Raw genomic sequence first — 16,202 nt, 5'->3', positions numbered from 1 at the left:
CTGGCCATGGGCTTCAGGAAGCCAGGCTGCATAGAGGAGCTCTGGGGGCGGGGGGGGGGGGGGGGGGCAGCCAGAGGCCTCAGGGCTTCAGATTGTCTGGCTGGGAAGGAGTCCAGGGCGAAGAAGGGACCAGTCCAAACTGTTCAGGGCCAATGTCCACTCGCTGAGCTCAGCTGGGGGGGGAGTGGTGAGGATTCTGCACGTCCATCCTGATTCCCAGCGTGCACTTCCCACCTTCCCAACGCCCGCCATCCCTCTACTCCTTAAAGTGATACTTAACTGCAGCCCAGGCCGCCCAAGCTTCTATGGGTCTCCCTGCACCCACCCAGGCTCTGCTCAGTCCATGCAAGGGGGTCACTAGCCTCCAGCTTCAAGGGTCTCTCAAGATCAGCTCATGGAGCTCCCTGACTTCAAACTCACCTACCCACCCTCAGTCCAAACAGAAGCAGGGCTGTTTCTGCATTCCGACACCAGTGATGCTCACACGGACTGAGTGCTCCCCAGGTGCCTCTCACTTGTTGATCTCACTTACTCTTCCTACCACGCTGGGAGGCAGGGGCTGTTACCCCCATTTGACAGATGAGGAAAGTGAGGCACAGAAAGGTCACAAGACCTGCCCTGGAGCCCCCAGCAGTGGCATGAGCCCGGGCTGGCCTCCCCCAGCCTCTCCCATGTGTCACCCCTATGCAGAAGGAGTCCTTTGTAGGGCGCCCCTCCGATCACCTCCCTGGGAAAATGCCTCAGTTTCCCTAGTTTGTGGACAAACCGCATGCAGACACAAAGCCGGATGTAGGAGTTGGCACCTCCAAAGCACGGGTGTCAGGTGGCCCACTCCTGGCTCCGGCCTGGCCTGCAGGCTGGCCACAGGCTGCCAGCCTTCCTGTCCCTGTCTTATCCCAGAGTATCGCCTCCTATCCTGACCTCTGACAGCCCACCAATCTCTGCAGATCCTGCCGGGCAGGCTCGGGCTCAAGGCCTGCACCATGTGTATTTTTCAAAGCTCTAAGTGTGTTGCAAACGTCAGGGAGATCATCCTGTGGAGATAACTCCAGAGACCACCTTCAGCCGCCAGATTGCCACCCACTCCCCCTGCCCCTCCAGGGGTCCTGGACAGATGGCTGCCGCCCGGCCTCCTTGCCCACTGGGCCAAGGCAGGTGGGGGCAGAAGTAGGCGGGACGGCCCTATGCTCAGTGCATTAAGAGGAGATTGGGAAAGTGGAGCAGGCACCCATGGAGGGTGGGGGATGATGTGGAGGTGGGCCTGTGGGTGCTCCCGTCTCTTGCCTTCATTACTGGGGGAGTCGAGGAGCGAGCACCATCTCCAGAACATGCAGTTAAGACAGCCCTGGGCCAGGAAGGGAGGGCACTGAGTGGGTCAGGTGAGCTGGGCACCTACCCCACCCTTCCTGAGCAGCCTCCCCGGGCTGAGACCCGCTATGCCCTTGCTACCCCAAGTGGATGAAGATAAATGCTCCAGGTATCCCTTAGGCCCGCCAAACAGAAGGCAGAGACCTTGCCCCTGACTGTGGCCCTGCGAGCCCAGGCCGTAGCTAAGAGGAGCAGCAGAAGCTGCAGATACAGAGGGGTGCCCTGGAGGAAAGGGGTGGGATCTGGAGGGGGGTGGGAGGCACTGCAGCTTGTGTGATGGATGGTACCTACCAGGGCACTGGTGCAAGCAGCCTTAGAGAAGAGAAGAGCAACTCCGGGGGGGGGGGGCAAGAAGGAGGGGGGGAGGGGTCTTGGGATGCAGTGATTGGACAGACACTTCAGTGAGCTGGGTCCCAGGAAGAGCCTCATAGGGAATGAGCCTAAAGAGAATCCTTTGAGCCCAGGGCGCCAGGAGCCCAAGGGAAGGAAGGGAGCCTATGTTTCTGAACCCCAAATCAGGGCACAGACTGGTCTAGTTTCAGAACTCTGTCATCACCCTGATGGAAACCCCATTCCCATTCAGCTGTCACTCCCCACGCCACCTTCCCAGCCTCCGGCCACCACGAACCTGTTTTCTGTCTCTGTAGATTTCCGTGTTCTGGAGAGTTCATAAAAGTAGAATCATACAATATTTCTCTTTTTGTGTGTTTCTTTCACTTAACATAATTTTTCTTAACATTTATTCATTTTTTGAGAGCCAGAGAGAGAGAGAGAGCGCGTGTGTGTGCGTGCCAGTGAGTGGGGGAGGGGCAGAGAAAGAGGGAGACACAGAATCAGAAGCAGGCTCCAGGCTCTGAGCTGTCAGCACAGAGTCTCGAACCCACGAACCAAAGATCATGACCTAGGCCCACGTCTGCCACTTAACCGACTGAGCCACCCAGGCACCCCAGCATGATGATTTCAAGGTCCATCCATATCATAGTACGTTATCAGAACTTCATTCCTTTTTAAGGCTGACTAATAGAGAGACCACACACTCCATCCATTTATCCATTGAAGGACACTTGGGTCCTTTTCACTTATTCCAAGTTGTTGTGAATGGTGCTGCCATAGATATTCATATACAAGTTTTTGGGGTTTTTTGTTTCTGTTTTGCTTTTGTTTTTGTTTTGGATTCCTGTTTTCAATCCTTTTGTTATATACTCCAGGGCTGGAATTGCTGGGTCATATGGAAACTCTATACTTCATTTACTGAGGACCCACCAAACTGCTTTCCAAGGACGGCTGCACCATCTCACATTCCACCAGCAACACACGAGACTTCCAATTTCTCCACGTCTTCGCCTCAACTTGTTACCACCTGTGTTTTTAGCCATAGCCGCCAGGTGTGCTGGTCACTGATTTTTTTTCTAAATTTTTTTTTATTCTTTATTTTTGAGAGAGAGACAGAGTGCAAGAGGGGGAGGAACAGAGAGAGAGGGAGGGAGACACAGAATCCCAAGCAGGATCCAGGCTCCCTGAGCCGTCAGCACAGAGCCTGACACAGGGCATGAACTCACGAACTACAAGATCATGACCTGAACCAAGTAGGACGCTTAACCAACTAAGCCACCCAAGTGCCCCTGGTCATTGATTTTTAAGAGACCCAAGACTCCCTTGTTGGGAGAGTAGAGCCCCGAGCGAGGGTCTAAGCTGAACATGGCGCTCAGGAAGAGGCCGGCCGGCCCTGCTGTGCTCCGATCTGTGTGCTGGAGTGCAGAGAGGTGTTGCTTCCCTAACTGACCCTGAGCAACGCGCTGATCCTTCCCTGCAATGGGGGCCCACGGAACGAGCAGCTGGCAGCCCCCCACCACGTCCCTGGGCCCTGCCACGTGTCCCCGTGCCAGCTGGGGTAGGCTCACCAGTCTGCTGGCTCTGTTCCCTAATGTATTTCTGACAGTTACCTTGTCATTGAAATTACTGTTTATAATTGAATTAGATGTTATCGCAATGGATGAAACGAGATTGTACAAACAAGGAGAAATGTTGTCTCTCATGAAAATTCAGTTGAAAGACACAATCTGAGTCAAACAAATAATTAGCTGTCAACTCAGATGGCGGTGACACAAACGTAAATACCTGGGTGGGAGGAGATTGACAGAGTCTGTATGGTTCTAATTGCCAACCACTTTGCAAGGTCCTTTCAGCCTGCTCTCGTCCCCTAAGAACCCAGTGCTGGGTGTTGGGGACGGTGTATCATCAGCATGGATTTCACAAGGAGGGCGACTTGGAAGTCCAGGGGATAGACCCATAATCAAAGCAGACGCCTTAAGGGGATCAGTGACTGTACACCTTGTGAAAGTTAAAATAAAATGTGTTTTAGGGGTCTAATTATGTTCCCAAAAATAATATGCAGGAGTTCTAAACCCCAGGACCTATAAATGTGACTATATTTGGAAACAGGATCATTGCAGATGTGATTACATTAAGATACAGTCATTGGATGGGCCCCAATATAGCATGAGGGAGAAAGTCGTGTGACCACAGAGGCAGAGATGGGAGTGATGTGGAGTGCCAGCCACCACCCAGATGAGGAAGGGGTGAGGAAGGGTCCTACCCAGGGTCTCAGAGGGAGCATGGCCCTACTGACATGTTGATTTTGGACTTTGTCTCAGTCAGCTTGGGCTGTATAACAAATACCATAGACTGGGTGGTGTAAACGACAAGTACAATTTGACACAGTTCAGGGAGGTTGGGAAGTGTGAGGTCAAGGTGACAGCTGAGTGGGTTCCCCTTGAGAGCTCTGTTCCTGATTTGCAGACTGCTGCTGTCATGCCATATCCTCACGTCATCTCTCTCGTGTCTCTTAAAAGGAAACCAATCCCATTCCTGAGGGTTCAGCTCTGTGACATCGTTACCTTCTGAAGCATCACCTCCAAATACCAAACATGAAGTATGTAGGGGACTTTTTAAGGAGTCCTCTCTTGAAGTGGAACAAACCCATCTGCTACCCAGTCCCAATCATCTGGGACAAATGGGCTGACCACTGTCCCCTGAGCACAACGTAGAGCACAGCAGGAGTTTTGCCAATAGCCTGGATTTCAATCTTGTCTCTATCACCCATGTGTCACCTTGGAAAAGCCTCTTCACTGCCCTGTGCCTTGGTCCCTCCTTACTGAAAAACGGGGTCAATTATAAGGGTGCCTGGGTGGCTCAGTAAGTTAAGAGTCCAGGGGCACCTGGGTGGCTTAGTTGGTTAAGCGTCCGACTTTCGCTTAGGTCATGATCTCGCGGTTCGTGGGTTTGAGCCCCGCGTCGGGCTCTGTGCTGACTGCCAGCTCAGAGCCTGGAGCCTGTTTCAGTCTGTCACTCCCTCTCTCTCTGACCCTCCCCTGCTCACGCTGTCTCTCTCTCTCTCCTAGAAATAAATAAATAAATAAATAAATAAATAAATAAATAAATAAAAACATTAAAAAAAAAAAAAGAGTCCAGCTTTGGCTCAAGTCATGATCTCACGATTTGTGAGTTTCTGCTGTCAGCATGGAGCCCGCTTCAGATCTTCTGTCGCCCTCTCTCTGCACTGCCTCCCATGCACGGTCTCTCTCTCTAAAAAATAAATAAACACTGAAAAAAAAGAAAAAAGAAAAACAGGGTCATTCACTCACACATCCCACACATTTTCTGAGCATTATTTGCTGTTCCAGAATCTGAGAGCAGCAGAGAGATAAAGGTCCCTGTCCTCACGGAACTCGACCAGGGAAATAAACAAGGAAACACATAAACAAAACCCTGAGTTGTAGTAGTGAAAGCTAACAAGGGGGCCTGTTTGCTCCTGGCCATGGTGGTGGAGATAACATTGGAGCCAAGGCCTGAACGATGAGAACAAGCAGCAGGTGAGGCCTCCAGCCTGGGGGCAGAGCCAGGCAGCTCCCTGGACAAGGGAGGTGTCGGTGGGGGGGCTGGATCTGAGGGCAGGGGCTGGGGCCTGTGTAGCGGGCTTCTCTGAGCTCGGGTTTCCTCATCCATGAAATGGGAATGTTCAGGTAAGTTTAAGCTGCTGAAACAGAGAGACCCACAAGAAGCCAATGGCCCCAGGAAGATATTGTATCTCACAGTCTGCAGTGAGCATCCCCTACCACTGTTCATGCAGACATCCAGCATCCTGGTTCCTTTCCTTCCTCTCTTTCTATCCCTTGGGACAATGCCCTCCTCTCCATAGTCAATGGCCTGCCCATGACCGCCCGTGCTTGTGAGAAGGGAAGAGACAAACAAGGAGCCTCGTGGTCTCTGTTAAGGCTCCCGAAGGGCTCACATCATTTCTGCTCAATTCCATTGGCAAGAACTCGACCACATGGCCATTCCTAACTCCAAGGGAGGCTAGAAATGAAATTCTGGTCATGTGTCGATACAAAGAGGTGTGAACTTTGAAGGACAGCACGCAGCCTCAGGCCGGCCAGATATAGTAATACCTCTCTGCAAGGGTCCACGGAGTACACACAAAGTGTCCGGCACTTAGTAACTGCTCAGTAAAAGTTTGCACTAGCTCTGCGGTCAGGGCTCCCAGGAGCTTCAGAATCTCTCTGCTTAATGTCCTCATCTCTTGACCGCTGAAGAAACAGGTGCAGAGAGGAGAGGCATCTGTCCAGTTGCCCCATCAGTAAGGGCCCAAGTTGGTCTTGACTTCGTGTCTGGGATCCTCAACCCCACCCTCCCACCTTGTATTTCGAATTCCCTGACCCAGGCCCACCAAGGACTCAGCAGAGTAGGGACACACATGGCCTCTGTGCCAGAGGCAGGGTTAGGGAACAGGATCCTGAGAGGTACCTCGTGCTCCAAAACACTGCCCTGAGCCTGGAGCTGCTTGGCTTTGTGACTAGGTAGGCGTGGCCCCGGCTGGTTTCCCAGACTGGAGGCAGGGGTGCTCTATGACAGAGGACCACACCCGCCCCCCTGGGAGGGGGGACTGCGCTGGGAACAGCAGCCACGTCGGGACGCAGCAGTAGGTGGCTGAGGAGGATGGCTTTCCTGGGATTCTTCCTCCTCCTCCTCCTCCTCTTCACCAGCACCATGGCCCGGGGGGAGTACGGTGTGGTCCACGTGGTGTCAGAAAATTGGAGCAAGGACTACTGCATCTTGTTCAGCTCCGACTATGTCACCCTACCCCGAGACCTGCGCCACGCCCCACTCCTGCCCCTGCGTGATGCTACCACTGCATCCTGGTGCCCAGGCCAGGACTCCTCCCTCTGGGCCCGGCCTGGCTCCCCCAGCCCGCGGCCCCTCCGCCACACCACCGCCATGGTTATGAGGGGCAACTGCAGCTTCTACGCTAAGGGCTGGCTGGCTCAAGGCCAAGGCGCCCATGGGCTGCTCATCGTGAGCCGGGTCAGTGACCAACAGTGTTCGGACACCACCCTGGCGTCCCAGGACCCCCACAAGCCCCTGCCCGACCTCGCCATCCCTGTGGCCGTGCTCCGATACAACGACATGCTCGACATCCTCAGCCACACCCATGGCAGCGCCGAGGTCCGCGTGGCCCTGTATGCGCCCCCCGAGCCCATCCTCGACTACAATATGGTGGTCATCTTCGTCCTGGCTGTAGGCACCGTGGCTGCTGGCGGCTACTGGGCTGGCCTGACCGAGGCCGACCGGCTGCAGCGGCGCCGGGCCCGGGGAGGAGGGGGGCCTGGCGGGCACAACCAGCAGGAAGCAGGGGCAGCCCGGTGGGGACAGGAGGAGGAAGACCACGACGCGCCGGTGGACTTCACGCCAGCCATCACGGGCGCGGTGGTCACCATGTCCTGCTCCATCATGCTGCTCCTCTACTTCTTCTACGATCGCTTCGTCTATGTCATGATCGCCATCTTCTGTCTGGGTGCGGGCACTGGCCTCTACAGCTGCCTGGCACCCCTGGTGCGCCGCCTGGTCCTGCCCGGCCGCCACCGCGCCTGTCTGCAGCCGCCCCTGCTGCTGCTGGGCGGCCTGTGCACCGTGGTGACCATCCTCTGGGTCGCCCACCGGAACGAGGACAGCTGGGCGTGGCTGCTTCAGGACACGCTTGGCGTGGCCTACTGCCTTTTTGTCCTGCGGCGCGTGCGGCTGCCCACACTCAAAAACTGTGCCTCTTTCCTGCTGGCTCTGCTGGCCTTCGACGTCTTCTTCGTCTTCGTCACACCCCTCCTTACCAGGACCGGCGAGAGCGTCATGGTGGGCGTGGCGGCAGGCCCAGCAGATTCCGTGAGCCACGAGAGGCTGCCCATGGTGCTCAAAGTGCCCCGGCTGAGCTTCTCAGCCTTGTCCCTGTGTGACCAGCCCTTCTCCATCCTCGGCTTCGGTGACATCGTGGTCCCTGGCTTTCTGGTGGCCTACTGTCACCGCTTTGATGTGCAAATCCGCTCGCGCCAGGTCTACTTTGTGGCCTGCACCCTGGCCTATGCCGTGGGCCTGCTGGTCACTTTTGGTGCCATGGTCCTCATGCAGATAGGCCAGCCCGCCCTGCTGTACCTGGTGTCCAGCACCCTGCTCACCAGCCTGGCAGTGGCCGCCTGCCGCCAAGAGCTTACCCTCTTCTGGACGGGCCAGGGCAGGGCCAAGACACCCTCCCAGCCTGTGGCAGGGCCAAGTGGCGCCCTTTCATTTGGCTCTGAGCAGAAGCAGGAGGCTATGGCAGACGCCCACATGGCCAGCGAGTTTGAGGGGGCCACCAGCCACCTGGCAGGGGACTTAGACAGCAACCTTGAAGAGGACTCGGCAGAGACTGCCACCATGTCCGAGGACGAAGCCACTGGTCCAGACGGCCGTAGTGATAGCTCCGAGGGCTGGAGCGATGCCAACCTGGACGCTGACGGATTTCCCCGTGCCTCCCCTGGGGCCTCTGAGGAGCGGATGCCACCGACGCCCATGGCCCTGCGGACGCCTCTGATGCCACCGCCCTCGGAGCTGGGCCACGCGCAGGCCCAGCCCCAGGCCCACGGTGCCAACCTGCCCTGGACGGGGCTCCACAAGAGGAAGGGCTTGAAGGTAAAGAAGAGCGTGTCGACCCAGGCTCCCTTGTGAACCGGAACCCTGAGACACTTGCCTCTAGACGGTCCCACAGAATATCTCAGAGCAAAGCCACACGTGGTCAGAAGGAAACCAGGGCATTAAAGATATTCCGTATCTATCCGCAGAGCTCCATTGTTTCCTGGGACTGTAAGAAAGCAGTGACCACAGAGAAGTCCATGCAGGGTCCGGAGGGTCCTTAGGATAGGTGCTGTCCCCAAATCGTGCAGAGTGGAAATCAGGCTCAGAGAGGGCTCAGGACTCACGCAAGGTTACTTGGCAAGGCCAGGGCTTACTGGACAGCGACTTCCTTCTCCCCACCTGCCCAGCCTCCAAGCCAGAGCCCCAGCTCCTCAACTCAGCTTGGTGGACAGGTCCCATCCCTCATCACCCATCTTTTCCTCATGCTCAGGTCCAACTGAACCATCTCTGCTCTTTGATCACACACACACACACACACACACACCCTCTTCTTTGCACATGCCATTCCCTCTGGCTGGGATGCCCTTCTCATCCCAGACAGAAATACCCCAGCCAGGTTCCTAGGCACCCTTCAAGCGCCAGCTTACATCCACTCTTTCCCCCAAACATCCCTGCTCAAGGCATCTTGGAGAGCAGCACACGCTCAGCGTGTCCCTGTACTCATCCACCCGTAGCCACAGACATTGAGTCTGCACCTGCTGTGTGCACCACCTTGTGGTGGGCACAGAAGGAGGCTGCTGTCTAGTTGAGAGAAGGGTGAGGAGTCGAGAACAGACGAGAAACAACCCTAGAATCATCTCAAACCAGGGGGGAAGAGATTGGAGCCCGAGTGGAAAGATTTAGAAGGCCAGGGCCCTGGATCCCACGCTTCCCTCACTGATTCTGGATGGGGACCAGTCCTTTCTGGCTTCAGTAGTCTCATCTTCAAGATGGGACTTATAATACCACATCTACCTGGAGGCAGGGGCATGGACAAGATGACCTCTTGAGTACCTCCATGGTTTTTGAGGCTGGATGGTGTGGTTATATGTTGCTTAAGCAGAGGAAGTAAACCCTGGGGTCAGGAAGGCGTCCTGGAAGAGTCCATGTTGGAAGTGAGGGAATCATACCCACAGAGGCAGTGTGATCCAATGGTTAGGGTTCTTGAACCAGCTGGCCCCCCAGAAATTCCAGCTCTACCACTGACCCACAGCGTGTCACTGAGCAAGTGTGTCATTGGGCAAGTGACTTAATATCTTAGGGACATGGTTTCCTCATCTGCAAAATGGGATAATAACAGCAACTCTACTTATCATAGGATTTGGGGGAGGTTGGAACCAGTTGACTTATATAAAGTGATGACATGATGCTTTATGAATGTTCATTCTGTTTCTATTACCGCCCCCCCCCCCAATCCAATGCCCACAGGCTTTTGAGTTCTGGTCCCAACTTTCCCCACAAGCCCTCCACACCCAGCACCCGTCCCTACCTCCTCGAGTCAGGATGTATACAGCAGGCACCCCCACACCCATCTTCCCCCAACAGGGTTCACCCACCTGGAACTTCCTGCTTCTCCACCCCCAGAATTGGGACTGGCTGGCTCCTTCTCCTTCTAGCCCCAACTCAAATGCGCCCTCCCCAACAAGGAGGCTTTCCTTGACGACCCTTACTGAAGGGTCCCCAGCCTCCTACACCTGCTTGCTAGTTTTCTCGTCTCCCCAATTCAACATCAGCTTCATGAGAGCAGAGGCCCCTCTGTCTTATCCAAGTATATGTGGTTCCAGAGCCCTGAACAGGGATGGTGTGTCATAGGTGCTTGATTTATGTTTGTTAGAGGAATGAATTAATGGACAAACGAATGAATGTACAAGTGAATGGGGAATTGATCCAGCATGAACTGTGGAGGAAAAGGGGACACCATGGAGAAGACCCCACTGAGCAGCCCACCGCCCTGGGCTCCTGCGAGGGCCTTGGTCAGTGTGGCGAGGGGACTCTGAGGGGCTGGCTGCGCCCTGGGCATGCAGGGGTGCAGGTATTAGGCATCTAGAAGAAAGCCCCCTCACTGACCTCTCTGTAAATGGCACCTGAAAGCCCGAGCCGGCCAAGGGCAGAGCGCAGAGCCTGGGCCAGGACACTGACCGGCCGGACTGGCAGCCTCCTCTACTGGAGCCGGCAGCCATCTGGCCCGAACAGAGGGGCCTCCGCAGGCGCTGGCTCACTCCCAGCTCAGGCAGCCTCCCTACTGCCGCCCTGCGTCACTGGGCCTCCCAGGGGTGGGCCACATCCCTCCACCAGGCCTGATGGGGAAGGCTCGTGGCCCCCCTCACCCCCAGATGGGAGGGGGGACAAAGGACGTCGTCCATCCCAGGCATTTGTGGTCAGAGCAGCTCCCTACGGCAGGACTTATGTCTATCTCCAAGAAGAGGGTTCTCAAGGGGAGGGCCTGAGGGGAGAAGTCCCCACCCTCCATCCGTGTCTGAACACCCTGGACTCAGGGGAGGGCGGGTTGGCCTCTGTCCTCACTGCTCTACCCAGCAGAGGCAAACATTCAGAGGACACGCGATCTATAAGATGGGGAGAGTTAATGCGGTCTACCTCGGGGCTGTGGTGAGTACAGACTGTACGGGTCAGGGATTGAGCCCGGGCCCCAAGAATCTTGCAAGCACTGCTACTGCTCCTCTGGTGGCCCATGGGCCCCTGCTCCTGCCCCGACCCCAGGACCAATGTCTCCTTTTAGCTGTGGGCTCTGCCTCACTTTGCCAATCCACTTCCCAGGGACTGGGTTGAAGCCAGGTGGCCGGAGCAAGGTGCCACCTGTCAGAGGGGCCCAGAGCTGGCAGCCCCCAACCCCCAGAGGGACACAGGATGCTGCACATGTGCATACACACACCTGAACACGCATGAAGATGTGCACACACGTCCATACGGGGCCCTCGGGTACACATGCGCACACATACGTGTGCTTCCACATGCGTGTGCACACTCACCCCCCAGCACATGCTCCTGTACTGGGCCCTCGCACACACCTGTGCACACATGTGCACCTGGGCTCTGATCTATTGCTGCTGTTCCCTTCAGACCCAGCGCTTTCCCACCAGGCCTGCCTTGGGCCTGAGGGCGCGAGGGTGCTGATGCCTGGACTTCCCACCCTGGAGGGCAGGGCGGCCCTTTCCCGGTGGGGCAGACATTGAAATGCGATGTGCAGACGCCCCTTCAGGGAGGGCGTGTGGTCGCCAGCCCCCTCTAGGGGCGTCCTCAGCATTCCAGCCCAGACTGCTTTGCAGGAAGATGGGGGCCATAGAGGGCCAGCTAATGACCAAGCAAGACAGCGGTGCCCGGGCTTGGACATCTCCACCCAACAGGGGGCTCCTCAGACAGGCAGGCTTTGCCCCCGAGCCCCGAGCCCCTGGCAGAGATGGTGGCAGGCTGGCATCCCAGCCTGATGGCTCGTCCTGCCCGCTCCTGCTTCCTCTACTTCCTGGGCATTCCTGACCCCATCTTAGCATCTGCTTCTGGGAGAGCACCACCTGTGACGGGCACAGCCTAAGACGGGGCCAAGGCAGAAACCAGCTTCCCCAGGCCACGTGCAGGGCTCCAGGTGGCCAAGCCCTGGTTCTGGGGCTGTGCTGTGCTCAGGCTATCCAGCATTTCTCTTTGTGGCCTCATTTAATCCAGGCAAGAACTCCATGAGGTGAATAGGGGCAGCCTTAGCTTTTTTGAGTTCATAAAGAGTTTGGTGTGCTTCTGGAGAGAGAGAACCAGCAAGGACCCATGAGGTGCTCTAATCCATAGATGAGGAAAGAAAAGCCCAGAGAGGGTCAGGACCTATCCAAAGTCACACAGCAATGGGATAGCAGAAATAGAACACAACTCTGGTCTTCTACCTCCCAGCACAACAGCTGGGGCAGCTTCATGCCTCAATACCCGCTCCTGCACACATCCTGGAGGGCAAAGCATCCCTTTTCCAAGAGAACTCGGGATCTACTCAGTCCTCTACCCTGTGCCCCTCAGGAGGCACAGCCCTCCATTCTCATTGAGGAGTAGTTGTGTGTGTTGATAAAGGAAGGTTTGTGACTCAGTGTGACGCATCCCCTCAGCGCAGGAGGACACGGCTGGACTCTGAGTCACTGAGACCTCAAAGCTGAGCGTTGTTCTTCACTCGCCCCATGACACTAAACAACCAAGGCCACTCCTCTGTGCCTCAATATCCTCATCCGTAAAATGGGTTTTTGCTAAGACTTACCTTGTGGGTTTGTTGTAAGGATGAAATGAGGGGAGATATGTGTATAAACTGCTAACATTTGCCAAGTGCTAACAACAGACTAGGTGTATACATTGTCTCAGTACAAGACACCAGGTTTTAGAGCAGAAATCTCCAGCACGGCACGTAAATACTCCCAAATGCCATCTTTCCCAAATCAGCTTATAGTTCCTCAGGATTGAGCTCCCAGAGATGGAGCCATCCTCTTCTTTCGATCCCTCCATTCATGCCCAGTGGGATGTGGCGGGTGGGCGGGTGAACAAGGCCACCACCAGCGAGCCAGGCAGGGGGGTCCCTCTGTAGTTAGATGGAAGCAGGGAAGGTTTTGTGCCTTTTTTTCCAGCAACGCTGAATTTTGAGCGCTTTTGTGCTGCCACTTGCTGGTCAGTAAGATAAGAGCAGGTGGGCTCACCCAAAGGGCAAGGAAGGGGCATTCGATTAGGGAACTTTGGAATAATTACAATTAGGGATGATATTCCAAAAATATATACTAACTTACCCATCAGCAGGGTTCTGAAGCCCTCTTGGGCCCAGGGTTAACCCTTTAGAAGCTTGCTGTGAGAAGGTGGAGGTGTCTTGGAGTCTGAGTATTTTGATATATGAAATGAATTCGCTTCAACACAGAATGTCCTTAATGCTTGACGATGGTTCACGCTCTGATGCTCAACCCTTCTTATAAAATCAGGCCACTGTGGGGCGCCTGGGCGGCTCAGTCGGTTGAGCATCATGATCTTGGGGTTTGACCCAGGTCATGATCTTGGGACTCGTGAGTTTGAGCTCCACATCGGGCTTGCTGCTGTCAGCCTGTCAGTGAGGAACCTGCATCAGATCCTCTGTTCCCTTCTCTTTGCCTCTCCTCCGCTTTCGCTCTCCCCAAAATAAATAATTAAAAAAAAAAAAAAGAATCAGGCCACCGTGAAGAAGTGTTCGCGGCCACCAGCACGTAGACCATTGCTGGGAGACTGGACTCCCTGTGGTCCTCCCACCCTGAGGCCAGACCTAGTTTTTCTTCTTGGGGGCCCAGAGATGCCCTTCTCATACACACCTCAGCGATTATTCACTTTGTTCGAGAACACACCCCCTGCTCACTCCTGGTTCACTTTCCAAGTGCTTAGTTTTTATCTTTAGAGGGTGTTTTTTTTTTATTTTTTTTATGTTTTATTTATTTCTAGGAGAGAGAGAGAGACAGCGTGAGCAGGGGAGGGTCAGAGAGAGAGGGAGTCACAGACTGAAGCAGGCTCCAGGCTCCGAGCTGGCAGTCAGCACAGAAACCGACGCGGGGCTTGAACCCACGAACCGCGAGATCATGACCTAAGCGAAAGTCGGATGCTTAACCGACTAAGCTACCCAGGCGCCCCTAGAGAGTTTTTATCTTTAGGAGCAACTCCTCTCCAGACTTAGCCTCCCGCCTCTAGGACTCCCAGCAAGGGCTCTGCCAGACATGTAAGTCTGAGCTCACCTGGGATCAGGGGACATGATCTCAGAAAGATCCCAGGAAGAGAAGCCGGAAAAAGACACTGAAGCTGCTGCCAGGAGACCCTTGGGCTGCCAGAATTCTGGGGCATTCTGAGAAGTGCCTTTCAGTAGCTTCTCCAGCCTCGTAGGGACTTGAAAGGTAGAAGACTGGCGGGGGGAAAGGCTTGTGAATTCTGAGTGCGAGTGTTGGCAGAACCTCCAGACACCTTCCAGAACTCTCCCAGAACTGAGGACAGAGAGAGAAAGCAGTCTGCCTGAGGTCACACAGCAGGCCAGTGACAAAGGCAACCAGGAACCTGGAAACTAACCCCAGAATCCCTCATACCCAGGAGACCCTTTCTGGAATGCAAATGCTTGCCTTTCAGGGGTGGCTTCCTGCCCCAATTTGCCCCCACATACCTGGCCTTCCTAAAGCAGGAAGCCCCTGGATCCAGAGAGAAAAGAATTTCTCTGGGCAAAATCTTAGGCCCCTTGTAACCCAGCCTGGACAAAGCCTTGCCAGTGCCTGCAGTTCTGACCCAGACAGAGATGTGAACTTTGGCAAGAAGGGCAGGCCTGTCATGGCCCAGTGTGTCCTCCAGAGTGTAAGCCAAACCAAGGACGGGTCTGATCATCCACCTTGCTTAATCCTTAAATCTGACTGTGGTCAGTAGAATAATGTCCCCCCAACAGATATCCATATCCTAATCCCTGAGCTTGTGAGTGCTCCGCTACATGAAGTGGGGGAGGACTTTGTAGCTGTGATTAAGCTAAGGATCCTGAGATGGGAAGATTATCCTGCATTATCTGAGCAGTCCCTAAATGTAATCACAAGAGTCCTAATAGGGGAGAGGCAGAGAAGTGTTGCACACAGAAGTGGAGTGGGTGCTGTGATGCTGGAGCAAAGATCGGAACGATGTGGCCACGCACTGGGGAACACCAGCAGGCACTGGAAGCTGGAAAGAAGCAAAGAACCAGCTCCCCTCCAGAGCCTCCAGAAGGAGCACGAGCCTGCTGACCCCTTCATTTCGTCTGGATGATACTGACTTCAGACTTCTGGCTTCCAGAACTGTGAAAGGATCAATATCTGTTTTAAGCCACCAGCATTGTGGCAATGTGTTATGACAGCCACAGGAAATTCAAACACTGGTCAGCAAACATTCGTCGCACAGGCTCCCATGTGCCCAGCACTGTGCCTGAGAAGTAAACATTTTACAGAACAGAGGAGGCAAAGAAAGAGCAAAACAGCAAAACGCCTAGTCTGTGTGTTTCTTTCTGCAGGGGAGAGCCAGGCACAGGAGAGTCAGTGAGGGAGAGGCAGAGATTGGGGTATCAGTTACCATTCTCGGTACAGGCTCCAGGGACTTCTTTTTACTGTTTTATCATTGCTCTTTGGAGAAAAAGTAGGAAGGACAGGAGAGTAAAGGAATAAGAGGGAAACACACAATTACTGTTAAAATTTTGGTCTATTTCCATCCAGTCATTTTTCTTTTCCTTTCACAGGTTTTGGTGTATTTCACTTACATAGTTACAATCAAACTGGATACACAAATTGGATATATGTGACATTTACATAGTTACAATCACATTGGCTATGCAGTCAAATTGGATATACATAGTTACAATCAAATATGTATCCCAGGGGCACCTGGGTGGCTCAGTCGGTTGAGCATCTGACTTTGGCTCAGGCCATGATCTCACGGTTTGTGGGTTGAAGCCCCGTGTCAGACTCTGTGCTGACAGCTCAGAGCCTGGAGCTAGCTTCGGATTCTGTGTCTCCCTCTCTCTCTCTGCCCCTCCCCTACTCATGATCTGTCTCTCAAAAATATATAAATGTTAAAAAAATTTTTTAAAATATGTATCCCAACATATATTGGTATTTTGCCATAAATATACTATGTAACCCTTGAAACTTTATAGCAGATACAATTACATAGGTTTTATGTCCTCTTTTGGATGTTTGATCTGTTTCTTATAGCACTACAAAGAATATGTTTGGCTGTAAATTACTTTATATACTTGAGAAGGTGTCTGTAAGATAGATCTAGTCATTTTATTTCTGGGAAATTAGAGATACGAAAATCTTTGAAGGGTGTCGTTCATTTTGCTGAATTGCTTTCCAAATCATATTTGTGACAAT

At 54.1% G+C, this 16,202-nt stretch overlaps 1 protein-coding gene across 1 annotated transcript; it reads left to right on the top strand.

Annotated features, from left to right (window-relative positions):
• The first annotated feature begins 6,291 nt into the window (after nt 1–6,291).
• On the top strand, nt 6,292–8,512 carry SPPL2C (signal peptide peptidase like 2C). The gene has a single exon (XM_039250663.1). It carries the CDS (start codon nt 6,364–6,366, stop codon nt 8,398–8,400), a length of 2,037 nt encoding a protein of 678 aa, XP_039106594.1. The 5' UTR covers nt 6,292–6,363; the 3' UTR covers nt 8,401–8,512.
• Nucleotides 8,513–16,202: the final 7,690 nt, after the last annotated feature.

Source organism: Hyaena hyaena, unplaced genomic scaffold (assembly GCF_003009895.1).
Source record: "Hyaena hyaena isolate Hyena2069 unplaced genomic scaffold, ASM300989v1 scaffold_378, whole genome shotgun sequence".
NCBI lineage: Eukaryota > Metazoa > Chordata > Mammalia > Carnivora > Hyaenidae > Hyaena > Hyaena hyaena.
Note: the sequence above shows the minus strand (reverse complement) of the source record. Positions and strands in the feature narration are given on the sequence as shown.

Excerpts from the sequence above, each read along its gene's own strand:
- SPPL2C (XM_039250663.1), top strand. The coding sequence starts at position 6,364 with ATGGCTTTCCTGGGATTCTTCCTCCTCCTCCTCCTCCTCTTCACCAGC.